Source organism: Corvus moneduloides, chromosome 12 (assembly GCF_009650955.1).
Source record: "Corvus moneduloides isolate bCorMon1 chromosome 12, bCorMon1.pri, whole genome shotgun sequence".
Lineage (NCBI taxonomy): Eukaryota > Metazoa > Chordata > Aves > Passeriformes > Corvidae > Corvus > Corvus moneduloides.
Window position 1 is genome coordinate 16,339,618 of NC_045487.1, and position 15,768 is coordinate 16,355,385.

Sequence of the window (15,768 nt, forward strand, 5' to 3'; positions counted from 1 at the left end):
ATCTGTGAGATTCCAGTTTGAGTTGAGCTTGCCATCTTAATGAAAATAAGGGCAGAAGCTTGCAACAATTACCCTTTTATTTTCCTGTTTTGCAGGTTGATTAGTGAACAGAACACTGTAATGACTTTATCCACTGCTGACATGTTGAACAAAACACAGATCAAAGATCTCATATGAATCATATTATGTATGCTTTATTAAGTTAAACCACAACCTCAGGGAATGTGCTGCAAGAAATGCAGTATTGAAATGAGCCATGTAATATGTGAATGGTGAGAACTGGCAAGAGTAAGTGTGGTGCAGGACAGCCAGCGGCATCCAGCACGTTTGGGTGAGTGGTTCCAGATTGATCGTTCAAGTGAGACCTTAAAGATGATTCCCTCTGTCAATCTCCTGTCCTGTGCCTGTGCTGAGCCTGGGCACTGCCCTCTCTAGTGCCACCCTGCACAAACACACCACTGCTCTGTGGGTTCAGCATCCCCTGGCAATCAGACTTCAGGATGGCACTCATTTTTACAGCCCACTATGCAACACCATTTCCCAGCTGATCTTCAGATGGAGCAACCTCAGCTCTACTCACCAGGTGAGGACGAGCCAGAAGGGCTGGATCTGCAGCCTCCTCTGAATCCAGGCACTTGCTGGGTTTGGGGGTCACTTCTTTCCCTGGGATGCCCTTACCAGAGGCAATTATTCAAATGCACATGGAGAGAATGATCAAGAAAATAGCAGAAAATTCTTACAATGGCCACATTCAGTGTTGGTTCATGCTCTGAGTTACCTGATGGGAAAGCAAGGAAAATTTAGATTATTGTCTCTCAAATCCTTGTATTTGTATGGAGTTTTCCTGTCTGGGCCTTAGCAGAGGGCATTCAGAACATGATTCTGTGCATGTCCATTGCTTTGGAGCAGGTATGATATGAGACACAGCTGTGAGCCATGCAGGCAAAGCTTCCAGCTCAGCTGCTGTTAATTAGGATTCCGCTATTAATTTGGTAAATTGAGAATTAAATGCCTAAGAACCATAAGTCCTTAAACCAAATGGCAGTATTATGGCAATGGACAAATAATTTCATTTTTCCTTTCTACAGCAGAAATGGTTCAGAAACTCAAAGGGATGCTTTTGTACAAGCAAAGAGATACTTGGTGAGTCACAGGAGACTTGGTTGGGTTTTTTTTTGGTTTTTTTTTTACAGAGGGAAAATATTTCTAATATGAAATGCAGACACTAGAAGGAAAAAACAGCAGCAGAGAAATAGAAAAATAATCTGTCAAACTGATTTAGAAAAACATTTCACTTATCATCATCTCTCTTCTGTGTTAGCAACAGAAGAAATGTTTTCTCCTAGAAGCCTCTGGAAAACATCATGGATCTACCAGGGCTCCAGGCCACAGAATGCCTGTCACAACGGAAGATACCCCAGTGACCACTCAGCAAACTTTGCACACCAGCATTTACAAATGTTTGTTTATTATCTTATCACCTGGCTGGCCCAAGGAGAGAAATCCTTATCACAGATAATGCATCCAGCATCTGTGCCATCTCACTGTGTTCTTCAAGGCAGGAAGATGCTGCATCATGTCCTGCTGCACGACACGGTGAGCCCCAGCTCTCCATGGGGGAAATGTATTTACACAGATTACCCAGCAGACAGGCACAACAGGATTTGTACTGCAACCTGCAGCTTGTCAGGGAGATGATGTTTGGCAGGGACACAGCCAGTGTCTGGCAGAACATAGCACGTTTCCAGTTCTGGCAGAGGCAAAGGCAGAGGTGCTTCCAGCAGGGAGCAGGAGGATGGAGCAGGACTGGCAGAGCCCCTGGGCTGGGCAGGAGGGGCAGATTGCAGGAGCTGTGGGCATGGGAGGCCCAGGTGCTTCACACGTGTGGCTCTAAGAGCAAACCTGCCCCAGAGAAATGCTCACCTTCTACCCCCCAACCCCTCAGCACTCACAGTAAAACAGGCTTTCCTTCAGCATTTTTCCCAGTTCTTTTGGGCTAAATGTAGCACCTCAGCCTGGTCCCTGTGCAAGAAAAAGCAGCTCTTCCAGACAGATCAAAGCCCTCCTAATCTGTGAAGGAAAAGAAGCAAGTCCCCACAGCTGCAGCCCTCCCTCAGTCAGAGACCTCATACCCCAAACCACAACCCTCTGCCCCTTTCAGTAACTGGGAGCTGCTGGTCCTAAACTAACAAGTGTCAGTGGCATCTCTAAATTGAATCCCATTTAATCCCTGGCTGCCCAGTTTGAATGGTGGTATCTGTATCAAGCATTAAACACCATGAGGCTTCAGAAGCTGAAAGAGTAAAGAGTCTTCCTTTGATTTTTTAGATTATGCTTTAGTTGAGATGGTTTCAAAGCTTTTACCAGCTATGCAGGCTTTTCCTTCCTACATGAAAGCTGATCTTACATGATGGCAGGTGTAGGAGCTTTTAAGAGACAGGACAATCACTATGAAGGCTGTCAATGCTTGTTCCTTGCCTTTTTTTCCTCATCTTGCCCAAAATGCCTGCACTTCCCATAAGTGAGAAGAAAGGTTTCTATATGTGAAGGGTTAATCCAGATGTGATAAGTCCACCTGGAATTTCTCTGTCACTCCCTGAGGGGGATGAAAGTGGACTTGACCCATATTCTTCAGAAGGTAAAAAATTAATTTTCCAGAGAATAACAATGATGATTGAGTATTGCAGGGACTCTGGAACCCCTTCAGAGAAAGGCTGGGACCTGTTCCAAACACACACATGAATCAACAGAAAACATGCTTCAAATGCTACTCCATCATTACTCTTGGGCAGAGATACACAATTCAGTTTTTTTTTCCTACATTCGTCCTCTAACTCTTCCTCACCTGCACTGTTCTCCCAGCACCTTCCAGTTCCTGCCCAGTGCTGATGGGGGGGTGACAGAGCCAGGCCAGGCAAACTCAGGAGCAATGGCTGGGGTAGGGTAAGCTGGGCACCATCAATCTGCAGGGCTGCACTGTGCAGATAAAGCAACACTCGCAGCCACGCTCCAACCTCTCACAGGAGAACACGGGGATGTTTGCCTAGGTGTCACAAATGACTTGGGAGAAAGGTGCTTAGAGTGTGTGGATTGTTCTGGCTCTTTCTGCAGTGGAACAAAGCACTGGCTCACATCAGGGGACCCCAGTGCTGCCGGGGGAGAAACTCCCGCACAGTTCTGGAGCTGGGCGGGTGTGCTGGCAGTCGTAGCCAAACTAGGAGAATCTTTCCTGACAAAACCCAGTCAGGAGGAACCAGTGAGCTCACAAAAAATGAGAGGGGAAGCACAAAATGGAAGATGAGGTGAGAACCAGGGATACTGAGGATCCAAGGTAGATTTTTGCATTTCATGCAGATGGTGCACAAAGGCAACCTGCCACATCCTGCTCTGTGGTGGAGTGTGTGACAGGGCACTGCAGATGGCACAGTGGGAAAGCTGGTAAAGGCAGAGCTTTAGTGGTAATCACAGAGAATTTGCAAAAGGCTATGGCTGTTTGCTTTCAGCCTCATACTGACCCTGTGATTAGGGATGCACTGATCATTATTTGCTTATTAAGGCTTGAAAACAGAGGGCAGAAATTTACTCTGCTCCTCTACACACTCGGCAGCTTTCCTATGAGCTTTGAGATTATAGAGCAGATTTGGTAACTACTGAAGTGAGAGCTTCCAGGAACATCACAGGCTTTGGAGTGTGTCCTTCGTGACTGGAATGAACCAAAGCCAACACTCCCTCTTTGTTTAGATATTAAAATGAAGTTCATTCACTTCTTTCCCTCATGCAGGGAGACCTTTAAAGCCATATACTCAAGTAAAGACTGGAGATGACTGTAGGCTTTGGTAACCATCACCAGTTCTTCCAAAGACATGGAGCCCTGGGTTAAGACCAAGGCCCAGGAGAGTGGGATTCAAAACTCAGTCATGTCCTCCTGCTTTCTATAAGCTAATCTGGTGATGACTGCTTTGGTTTCTATTTTAAGATTATTCCATTAGAGAATTCTAATTTCTGGAAGGAGCTGTTTCTCTGAGGATCACTTGTGTGGCAGTCTAGTCCTAAAGTTCTGGAAACTAGTTTCTCTTCATATCAAAATACACTTCCCTAAACACTTAGTGAAAGGTGTTTCTTTAATGTTTTGAATTTCCTAGACTGTGACATTCAAAATTTTACATCTACATTGTTAATGTTCTGTAAAGCAGCAAGCAGCAGTTTTAATAACCTCGATTTACTCTGTAATAGACAAAATAAATTCTTTGTATATCCCACAGTGACCAAAATGGAAAATAAGACCTCAAATTTTCCTCTTAAGCAGTTCCAAGTTAGTTCCCTAATGTGACCATAATACTAGAATAAAACATAGAGGCCAAGGATAATGCTATGCTCAACATTTTATTTATATTTTTGTGTAAACATAATTTGCTTTTTGCTTTGTAGGCACAATATAACAAAAGCTCTAAAGCAACAAATACAATTAAACAGTGTTTCAGTTCACTTCAATCAGGCTTAAGTTAAAGAAGCTTTCACAGTTCCTTTAAGGCAAATTGAGAAATAATTGGTTTCACTTGAAGAAACTATCCAATTGTCTCAGAGTTGTTTAAACAACACTGTCAGTAGTAAGCACAAACCTTCATTTCTGCTACAGTAAGACTTGGTCAGTGACAAGCCTTGGCTTCACCAGTTTGAACAGCACCACCTCCACCCCTTCCAGCGTGATACTACTGCTTGTGGTCTCCTGAAAGGTGCTTAGGGCTTGTGGGCCAAATTCTGCTAGCACACATCCTGCTTCCAGAATGGATGCCTGGAAAACTTCCATTCATTTCAGTAGCAACCTCCCTACATGCCATATTGATACCAGCAAAACACAGAGCAGAGTTTGGCTTGCTGATGGTCACACTCAGCTATGTTGCACCCAGGTACTTCCAGAAGTATTCCTTTGTACTCACTGCAATTACCTGATATTCTGCTGATCAGAAAATGGCCCTATAATTGGTATGAATTAGCATGAAGAGTATTTTTTGCCTTGCTAACAAAACCAGAAGGAACTAGCCAAAATTATGTGATTGTTGTCCCTGTGGTGTCTGTGGCCATGACCAAGATCACCCATACTTGTCTTGCAGGGTAATTTAGAAGTAGAGCCCACCAGACTGTGGTTTAGAACAGAAGAATGGGTTTGCTATTCTGCTTGCCCTACTAATTTAAGGCCTTGAGAATGCCACTTACTGCCAGCTCGAAGGTCACCAGCAATATTGCTCACTTTGGCGTCAAATCAAAATTCCTAGTTATGTTAAGGTCTGTTGCAGGACAACATCATTACACTAGCTGCAAAACAAAATTGGGCATGTTTCCTACTGCTGTCAGCTGATGAGTCATGAAAACTTAATGGCCCTACTTAAAAGTCCAACTGGCAAGCCCAATAAATGGAAAACTCTCACTGAATACATATTTTCTTCTGTGGATAAAGTCCCTGTTTGGGCCTGAAATGGCACTGGAAGTGTAGGCAAGCTTGACAAGAACCTCAACTAAAATGAAGAGAAAAAAATGAAGTTCTGGTTGGATTAATAGTTCAAAAGCTTTTTGGCATTTTTCTCCACAGTTGTTTCTTGCTGTTATTTTTGAATTTGTTCAACCCAAGGGAAACTCCTTCAGAATGAACCATCTACACAAGTATCTGACAGTGATTTCATGAGTACAGTGTAAAGAGATGGACATTAATACTCAGGCAGCATAATCAAACAAACAGAAAAAACGTAATGAGACTCTTGTAAAACCACACATAAAAGTCATCCTGACCCAGAAGTGCTCTCACACTGAGAAAAGCCTGAGAAGCCCACCCTTTTCATTTTTCTGTATTAATTTTTAACTTCTATCACAACATGCTACTTGTAGATTTAGGTGAACAACTAGTCATGTCTGGGTAAATACTTCCTTTCGAAAAGAATATTAATTTGAAGCTGTAGGCATTATGCAAGGTCTCTGCCAGTCCTTCAACATTTCTATTGTACATGACTGCAGTAATTTCAAAAAAAACTGTTTTAACAAGACAGTTGAGGACCTGAGTAGCTGCTGTTTGGACAGGTGAAGGATGTGGAAAAAAGATTTACTTTTTTCATGTTTAAATATAGTTTCCACTAGTGGGAGGTAGATAAAATTAGCTGGTCTTTGAATACTTGATCCTGTAAATAATTATAAATATAACTGTACAAATGGAGCAGAGCTTTTGATAGAACAACTCACCTAGATAAAAGTTATCGCTGTGCATGATTTATGGTGGGATTAAGGCCAAACCTCATTTTTTACAGGGTTAACTTCTGCAGGAGTTCAGCTCCAGCCTGACAGTTGATCACACATTAGCGATTTCAGAGCAATAAACTCCATCATCAAATTTCTTTCCACATCCTGATAAGTGATCCTTACCAATGCTACTTAAAAATGATATTTCAAATTGGTTTGAATTTGACATACGAGTCGATGTGTCCTTACCAGAAGATGTTGATCAAAGGCTCTCAATTAATGATTTCTTGCACAATTTCAGATTCCATGATTCTAGATGAGGTACTTTTGAAAAGGAAGATAGGATTCCTTGTGAAATTATGAAGTATGACTGAGGAAAATGAAAAGTCATCTTTGTTGCAACTTTTATTTGTGGTTCATTAAAGAAAAATTGTCTTAACACCGAAAGTCCAGAAATATAAAATTATCCCTCCAGTTACCAGAATCTTTCAGACAGCAAGTGGGGATTTTTTTTTACTGTTTCCAACTTGGAAAAAAAGCCCAAATCTCCCAAATAACTTTATGCAAGATGTTGGAATTTGCATGAGAAAGATGTCCATCTAAAATTACACAGTAAGTTAATAAGGCTTTCAAACAAGAACAGAAAAATCCATGGGACTCCTACAGGGAAACTGGGTATTACACAGAAATGTTGTAATACTGCACTGAATGAGAATGGCACTTGAGTTCAAAACAACAATGATCAACAGCTCATAGCTCAGCTGACTGCAAACAAATACAACACACACTGTACTACAGCATTTGTTCACTGATGCACAGAAGAGACTTCCCAGTCTTGTTCCCTTCTCCTTCACAACTCCTCCTGCCTCCCCCACCTCTGGCTGCTACTGGATGAAGGGCATGCGCTCCTTGTTCTCATTGTCCCCTTCGTGGTCCTCTTCCTCCTCTCCAGCCTCGCTCGTCTCCGTGCTGTCGTTGGCCATCTGCACCATGAAAGACGAAGGACATCAGAGCACCTTTCTCACCCTTTGATTCCTCCTTATTTCAGTTTGGTTCATTTGACAAAGCGACTTTGGAAACTCAAGAAGACAGGGTTGCCACACGAAAATCAGCATTCTGTCTGTGCAAAGCCTTTGCTGGCACTACACCACTTCCAGCTAAACCTGCAAGCTGTTCCCCCACAGCTCACAGCTCTATTTCCTAACAGAAAGCTGCTTGTAGGACAGCTGCACACGTGGACTCTGCTCTGTGCACTTACTGATAGTAAGGTTCTCAGATAGGAAACACAGCTGAGTAGGAAGTTTACAGAATGTGGGACCTCTGGTTTACAGCTCCTGTATCTGCTCTTCCAGGAGCAGGTAAATGCATGGCCCCATCTGAGGCACAGTGTGAAAACTCAGGGGGCGATTTCCTTTCTTTTGTAAACTAAAACCCCAGTGAAACTTTACAGAGCAGTGGATATGTAGATACTGGCAGAATACACCCACGACAGAGTGCAGATCCCAGATCATACAGGAGTGGGAAGAAACCGCATTTTCATATTTTACTGGAGATGCCTGCACAGGCAGTAGGCAATTGCAGAAATCAATTAATTCAGACCAGCATTTAAGGCGTACACTGTGGGGTTTTTTCACATGGAAATATTTATTACAAGCTGTGTAAAGGTGCAGGACCCTCCAGCACTTCACCCTGTCAGTGTGACAGGTCTGTGGAGGCACAAGAGTCTGGTTCACTGGATGGGGGTAGTGTTTAACAGCACAGATTAGTGTGACTGGATTCTCTCACACACCCACGTTACCTCTCGTAGGACACAAGTATTAGCTTACAACTGCTTCAAAACCAAATAAGCAAGGGACCCATTTACTTTTAAAAGAGAAATGCAGTGATGTTCCTTCCTTGTTTGCTTACTAACCTCTGCTGGAAATAAAAATCTCAAACACAACCAGATTTTTATGCAGAAAAGCATTGCTCTGAAGTTACCCATATTTTTGAGTTAACACCCTTTCATAAAAGTGTACTGTTCCACATGTTCTTAAAGCCTTCCTTTTCCTTGCAGAGATTTTGTATGAGATTTGGGGTGGTTTTAGAGCAAGAGCTTAACTGTAAGTCCAGGTTCTTTTCTGTTCTTTTGAAATGGGAGATATCTCAGGTCTGAAAGTGAACTTCATACATCAGTACTGATTTAAAGTCAGTTTTGCATTACCTTCTTTACTGCTCTTTCCTATACCACCAGTGAATGCTCAGGCATGAGCCCGGCTTTCATTTACCACTGCTCTCTGAAAGGTTTCTGTACCATGTTAGCATGTGCTCCAATAAGTGCTCCAAATCCAGTGCTCCATCACTGCTATCTTCCTTCAGGACATTTCTAGAAATATTTACATATTATACTTCATGTATTACAAAAACCAGTAAACTAAATTCCTACCAAAAGTGCACTCTAACTTTAGTGTGGGAATCAGAAAGCACTTCTATGTTTGCACATTAAAGTAATATTGACTGGGTTTTTTCCTGTTGAATCCACTTATTCATTCAGGAATTTTTTAGTGTGAGAAATGTCTGTTTGTTTTCCATCACAAGGACAGAAAGACACATGGCAGTTTTACCCAGATCCAACACTTGCAGGCACATTTTTGGAGAAGGAGATAGCCATTCAGTATAGAATAGTAACTACTGGCACTTCAGGAAGTACATTACACTTTGAGTTAAATACACAAATTATGGTTACTGGTGGTATTTGGGTGCTTTGGATTTAGAAGAAATTGGTGTCAAAACAGCATTGCAAAGGACAGAAGTCACTGCCAGGCTGTACTGTGCCTGGCTGTACATCATGTCTGCAGTGCTTTGCACTCACCAGGGGAGTGGGTGCTTTCTCCACATCCAGAATGAGTTTGCCTATATTTCCTCGGTCATGGATTCTCTGCATGGCCTCCTTCACCTGAAAGAAAGATCACTATTGATAATTTTCAGTGACACCCTAGGAGAAGCCTGAATCCCTCCCTTCCAAAACCAGCAATATGTTTAAGGTGTGCTATGTGCAAGGTCACTCAAAGAGCTGCTTGAGAAAAGACTGATAGTTAAACATTTTTTTAGTGAATTTTTAAGGCCTGGCTTTTGCACTGTGTTTGCCAAAATGGGATGTGAGTCCCGAAGTCAGTCTCTGAACAGCATAACACGTCCATACCATTAATGCAGAACCAAAGTGACGGATAGCTGAGGTGCAGAGAGAAATACAGGCTCAGGGAGGTAATCCTAGAAGGTTGTCCATTACATTTTATCTTTGCAGAATATTTATCAAGACATCCTATTTTCACTGAAAGTATGAAATGTTTTTCTAATTGACCTATGATATTTTTCAATTAATTTCTTACAGGTTACCACAGAGGAAATGCCGTGTCCAGGCAATGGCTGTGATCAATGCAATACTGCAGGTCCTGCTGCCTAAGCAAACATTTACTTCTTTCTTCGTCTCACTTTTTTTTAGCAACTGTTAAATAAGTGGTGTCCTACTGATACCACCAAGACCATCTGTTTAACAGCTGGCTGCAATTAGCAGTGAGAAAGGCACAAGAACCTCTTCTTTCAAGTGCACTGGAGAGAAGCTTATTTTGATGTATGATGTTTCAGAACTCAAGAGACCTCATTGTTGATGAATTGAATTTGTGTGTGTGTTGCACTGAATGTGTAATATGCAGCACACAGACCACTGTTGAGTCACTGGCACAGGTTGCCCACAGAAGCTGTGGCTGCCCCATCCCTGGAAGTGTCCAAGGCCAGGTTGGACAGGGCTTGGAGCAACCTGGGATTCTGGAAGGTTCCCTGTCCATGGCAGGGGGTTGGAACTGGATGAGCTTTAAGGTCTCTTCCAATCTATGATTCTATAAATCACTGAAAATTGGAAGATGTCAAGAGTTTCCTCACTTTCACAGTGGGAAACTTCAGGAACTGAAAATGTGCCCATAAAGGCTGTTCCATATCCTCATCACAGTGCTCTTTGCCAGCATAACAGGGTTGGTCAAGACAAAAAAGAGTTTTATGTTAATAGGATTTAGCACCTGTGACATAGTTCTGTTGAATATTTTAAGAATAACGGCACATAAGTTCGAAAGAAAATGTTGAGTTGGGACCTGAGGAGTCCCACAGTACATTTAAAAGCCTGAATTGGGGTCCAGGCCCCCAAAATAGTCCCTGAATGTCTAATACAGAAGGAGTTATGTGATTTTAAAGGTAATACAACATTCAACTTCCAATTAAATTTAATGGATGCTGGGCACAGCACAAAATGTCTTTCCCATCTGTTGGCCTTACTTGGGAAGCTGACTGCAGTGAACTCAATATTACTCCTTGAGTTTTGCAGAGATGTTCCCTCAATTATTAAATACCGGACTTAAGAAAAATTCTATTAGAACAAAAGAAAAATTGCACTGCAAACACAATGACTTTCTAATTTAGGGCATTATTGTAAATTCACCTCAGAAAACACAATCTTATGAATCCCACTGGATAGCAGGCTGACCTCTAAATGTAGTCCACAAAATCACAATACCTTTTATGAAGCTACCTTAGAGCATAAACAACACCCAACTATCCTGTCAGACTAGTTCTGTACTATGGATACTAGTCCTTTAAGAATATCCAACAAAGATGCTGGAGAAGCAGCAGCTGTATAATTTTTTATGGCTGTTATTAACCAAATCAAGCTTTTCGGAGGTTACAGCACAGCATAAATAATTGGAGAAATAAAGAATTGGAGAAATCAGCAAACACACTTGCCCATCCAATGAAATTTATAACCAGAACATCATGTGGAAAGCAGGGTATGCAACATTTATTTTAATTTGCACCATATCATATTTAGCAAGGCAAATTTGAGAAAATGTGCTTTCCCTGCTTTTTTCACATACACAATATCAAATTTTAAGCCCCTGGAGAAAGGTTCAGGAGTTGTTTCCAAGACACTTGTAAGTAACTTGCAAATGCAAACAGCAGGCAGAGGCAAAGGGAACAATAAAACTTATAACAATAATAGTGGCTATGGAATCCAGATGGAGCTATTAAAATATATAAAAACATTGAAAAGAATTTGAAGAGCTGATACAACATCTGTGCCTTTTAGTGTTATTTGCAACTTACCTATCCAGTCAGTCACATTCTGTACTAGTGCAATGCCATTCAGCACACGATGTCTGAGTTGAGAGACCATGAGCTATTTTAAAAATGAGTAATTTTTATGTTTATGGCTGCTAACAGTCCACTTGTTCAACCAAGACTGCAACTACTTGTTTCCCAAGGTGCCTGACTATTAAAACCATTCCCTCTTTCCCTCTTCTCCTATAGAGGACAGAGTATTAAAAACCTTCTTTGCTGTGCAAGTATGGTTCAGTTGCTCTGCACAGACTATATGGAAGAGTTTACTTTTTTTCTGTGCCTTTCACAGAGGGAGGAGCTTCCATGAGTTTGTGCCTCAGTGTTTGCACATTCCTAATGAAGACAGTGCATCCCTCTGAGCTGGGTTAAAGCCAGACCCAGGCTTAATTGGTAGTACAGGGAGGCAAGTGGAAATTCAGGAATTTACTGGAGGCTCCCTGAAGTGGTTGAATTTTGATTCAAAATAAACATCCCTTCCAGCAGCAAAATCACAAGGGTTTCCCTCTTCTTACAGCATTCTACCCCTAAATCCCTCTTCACCAATTATTCCATATTGGTTACTATTTGCATTTGTCAGCTCAAAGCCAAGTAAATGGATTTTACTTTTGTTTATATGGATGAGTTAATTGGAATTATTCTTGTGCAGAGTCATCATCAGAGGGCTCTTGGATAGGAAACAGTGCAAAGGAGTGTTTATTGATAGAAGAGTTTCCACTGGAAAAAAAGGACAAAACTCTGTTGTCCTGTGTTTGCTTTCAGTATGGCTCAGCCCTGAGAGGGTCTGTGTCTGAGGTAATGCCAAACTATGGATTTTAGCCTTGAGAGCCCCCAGATTGACACAATTTTTATCAGAGCTCTGCTATGGAATCGGAACTATTACACATTAGTGGACCACTGGTCCTGGCAGCAACAATACGCTGAATTGACATAGAATCTCTCAAAAAACCCCTATAATTTCATTCTCTTTAGTTAATGATTTGCAAAGTTTTTATTTCATTAAAAGCATAAGTGACTCCTCTACAGTAATGGTCATAAACTGTCTTCCACTACTGAACACAGCACCTGTGTATGCACTGGGAACATGGTATGATTTTATTGTAGTCATTCTGTTTTTTGTGAGCTGATAGCAATTTTCCTTTAAAATAAAATACAAGCTTGCATAGAAAAAAAGAGAATAATCCTGATCTCAGTTTCTTCCTTCTACATAGTAAAGTACTAATAATAGCAGAGTACTAACAGTGAAGCACTACTACTACAAGTAAGAAACCAGCTTTCAGGAATCACAACATATCCATAAATGACTTAGAGAAGTTTAATGAAGTCCTCTGTCAGCATTCCTGACTAATTTACAAGACACTTATCTTTGAGAAATATAAGTTTAAAAAGCTCCAAATTAAGCATGTTATTACCTGTGACCACTCATTACTCAGGATTTTCATACTGAAATTTTAAAAACAGCAAGCACTACATGATTTTTTACTCAAACAGTATCTGCAATGCTAAAACAATGAAACCAAGATGTATTCTAAACAGAAAAAATAATACAACATGCTGTCAGAGGCTGGCGTTGTATTTGATTATTTGCAGCCAGCTTCTGATTACAGTGCTTTTCCACAGTTTTTGATGTCAGGGTGTAAAATCAGTCCATTTAAGATCAACTAAAGGACTTTTTTCCCCCCTGAAATACATATTGTACACCTGCCTTAATTCTGTTTCCCCCCCTATGTTCTCCTTGGATTTTTCTTGTTTGTTTTTAGCACTATGCTTTCCCCAGGTAATTGGGACAGAATTCTTGTCTGGCATTCATTTTAAGTCATTCATTTCAGGTCTCCCCCTCTGCTGTCCTGGTTCCTTTTCCTTTGGAAAGTTCCTGAATAAAGACACTTTCCTGGGTGCAAGTCTGATCCTCTGTAAATAATATATACCTGAAACAGTTATGCTCCAACTTTGTATTGCTATAGTCAATCCTCCACTTACCCATTTTACTGCCAAACTAATTTTTTGGCTGCTTGCATTCAAAGTCAAGAGCCGACAGTAATCTCTACTGAGGTATTCATAAATCCTTGCTGACATTCAGTTGGCTCTGCAACTTCATTTTGCTGTTAGAACATAGCAAGAGCAGTCTACTGCTTTATAAATACAGGGAAATTTAAATGGAAAATGTATTACTAATTATCTGTTGCACCATTTCACAGTGTGAAAGAGAAATGCAGCCTGCCTAAGAAATGGATGCTATTTTCAAGCCTTTGGATATTATTTTAAACATTGATCCATTTCTGTATTTGGCTCTTAGAAGGAACCAATCTCAGGAGTAAAATAAAAGAGACTGGGAATCTGGAACATGAAACCACTCACTCTGCCAGCATAAAACATTGGGGGCTTTAGGCCCACGTCAGTAACACGGATGTTTAGAAGGGAGAAACAATGAAGGCGACATGGCATGGAAAAGCTGCCTAGTCGAAATGTCAAAACACAATGCTTTCATCATCCTACATGAAGCTGTTTAGCTCAGTAATGTGATTAATTTTATTGATTTGGTTTTTTAGTGAAGTTCTAAGTTTACTTTAGAAAAACAAAATACATTGAAAGACACTGGTACAAGAGAAGAGTGGATATTCTTCAGCTGCACGAGGTTGGATGCAGTCTGTTGCACAAACTCCCATCTTTAGATTAAAGTTTCATTTTTGCAGACAACTTCTTTAGCCCCTCACTTCCAGCTAAGGCAGGTTTATTGGATGGTGGCAGAGAACTTTGTCCTTTCTTTTCTTGAGACACTCTGATGACAGTGTGTTTCCCTGAGGTATATGAAAGGATTTCTACTTACAAATAAAGAAATCCTTCACTCCCCTTTTTGGTAAATCAGGCCATGGTGTGAAAGGCTAAAGAATCCTCTGACAAGATTAAAAATTTAATCCAAGCCAGGAGTGAAATCAATTCAATTATCTCAGTGCAATCTGTAAAACTCCCCAGTCGTTCTAACACTGTATTATCACGAGCTGTCAAAAAGGTTATCAGCACCCAAATGGAGGAAACATCCCTGAGTTCCAGATGGGCACAGTGAAGCAGAGCATCAGTTTAGGTTATGATCTACAACTGTAATTTTCCCCCTCATTAGTTCCACACCTTTAGGTTCAAGATTACTGTTTATTTTTATACATCATCTCAAAGAATCACCTTTCATCCTCTGCTTACACCCTGAAACTGTCCAAGCCTTCCAGCATGTCAAGACTCTTCCCCTCTAGCCATGAAATAATCCCCTCATCCACTGTAACCTGTGCTGCACACTTCACCCCAAAGCCCTGCTTTTCCAGCTACATCCCCCTCTTTAATCCTTCAGCTGATTCTTCAGACCAAAAGGAAAGACAAAAGGAGCAACATTTACCCTCTGCATCTGGCCATCAATCCAAGTCCCTTCTGCCCACACCTTCTCCTGTGAGCACTTCTGCCCAGTACTTTTTTTAAGCACCCATGTGACTTTTTGTGGGTTTTTTCACATAAGAGAGGGTCCAACACAGACATCTCCAAAGCTGGTGCTTCAGTGATTCTTTACAGCAGCTCCCCAAATGTCAATGCCACTGCATGCCACAAAGCCAGTTACACCATCTGCCTGCACTTACTGGCTCATCCATTCACATACTGGCTCTTGGGCAGTTTCTGAAGCCTGCACTGTCTCATTGTCATGTCTACAGAACCCCCACCCGATCCTAGGGCAGCCTGCTCATCACAGCTGTAGCACCCAGAAACTGTAACAGCACCTTTTAACCATCTGTTGTCATCCAGCCCATTCATAATTAAGTAAAAGAGCTGGAACAAAGCATTTTGCTGCAGCAAAATGACTTTATCTTGAGGCTGGCTGACTTCTGTTCTTCAAAAACATGGGGAGAAAGGAGGGAGCCCCCTTTAGCCTGCTTAACCATCAGAAACAGAACCATGTCTCTTCTCAAAAGGTTTGTTAGGTCTTTGGTTTGGTATTGTGCAAAACAGATTCAAAATCTACTTCACAGTCCCATTGTGAGGTTCATCAGAGGTCAGAATGGAAAGCACAGCATGACAGCTACTTTTGGAAGATATATACAGACAGATATCTGTATATACAGACAGATTTCAGTCCCTGCTCTATGGCATAATTTCCTTGACATCACTAGGCTGCACATGAATGAGTGAGAGCAGGTACTGGGAGGAGAAAAAAACCTCAGTTGATAAAGGAGTACCAGGAGTGTCCAATAGCCTTCAATCACTCAAACGTATGTTCTGTAAATGAATATTATCATTCAAGCATGGATTTCACACAGGTCAGCACTCTGACCACTCCTCCCAATCTGAGCATGAACTTTCCTGCAGGAGAATTCAGTGTTTTCCATACAAAAGCCCAGAGAGCTCCCTCCTGTTACCCCTGCC

At 41.4% G+C, this 15,768-nt stretch overlaps 2 protein-coding genes across 5 annotated transcripts in view; one reads left to right on the plus strand and one right to left on the minus strand.

Moving 5' to 3' along the window:
* TDRD12 (tudor domain containing 12) overlaps positions 1-9,999 on the plus strand; it is a 57,539-nt gene extending 47,540 nt beyond the window's left edge. The window contains exons 28-31 of one of the 4 annotated variants that reach the window (XR_004242553.1): positions 96-331; positions 1,089-1,143; positions 1,322-1,596; positions 9,596-9,999. Coding sequence is in view for 1 of the 4 variants with exons in the window: in XM_032121652.1 (XP_031977543.1) it covers positions 96-177 (82 nt within the window). In the remaining 3 variants the exon portion in view is untranslated. Of the gene's footprint in view, positions 1-95; positions 398-1,088; positions 1,144-1,321; positions 2,586-9,595 lie in introns of those variants that run through there. The other 3 variants (XR_004242554.1, XR_004242552.1, XM_032121652.1) reach the window with 3 other exon arrangements.
* VAT1L (vesicle amine transport 1 like) overlaps positions 4,365-15,768 on the minus strand; it is a 56,593-nt gene continuing 45,189 nt past the window's right edge. Inside the window, exons 8-9 of the mRNA XM_032121658.1 lie at positions 9,077-9,160; positions 4,365-7,208 (exon numbers count right to left, since the gene is read on the minus strand). Coding sequence (XP_031977549.1) covers positions 7,110-7,208; positions 9,077-9,160 — 183 coding nt within the window. The 3' untranslated portion in view covers positions 4,365-7,109. The remainder of the gene's footprint in view (positions 7,209-9,076; positions 9,161-15,768) is intronic.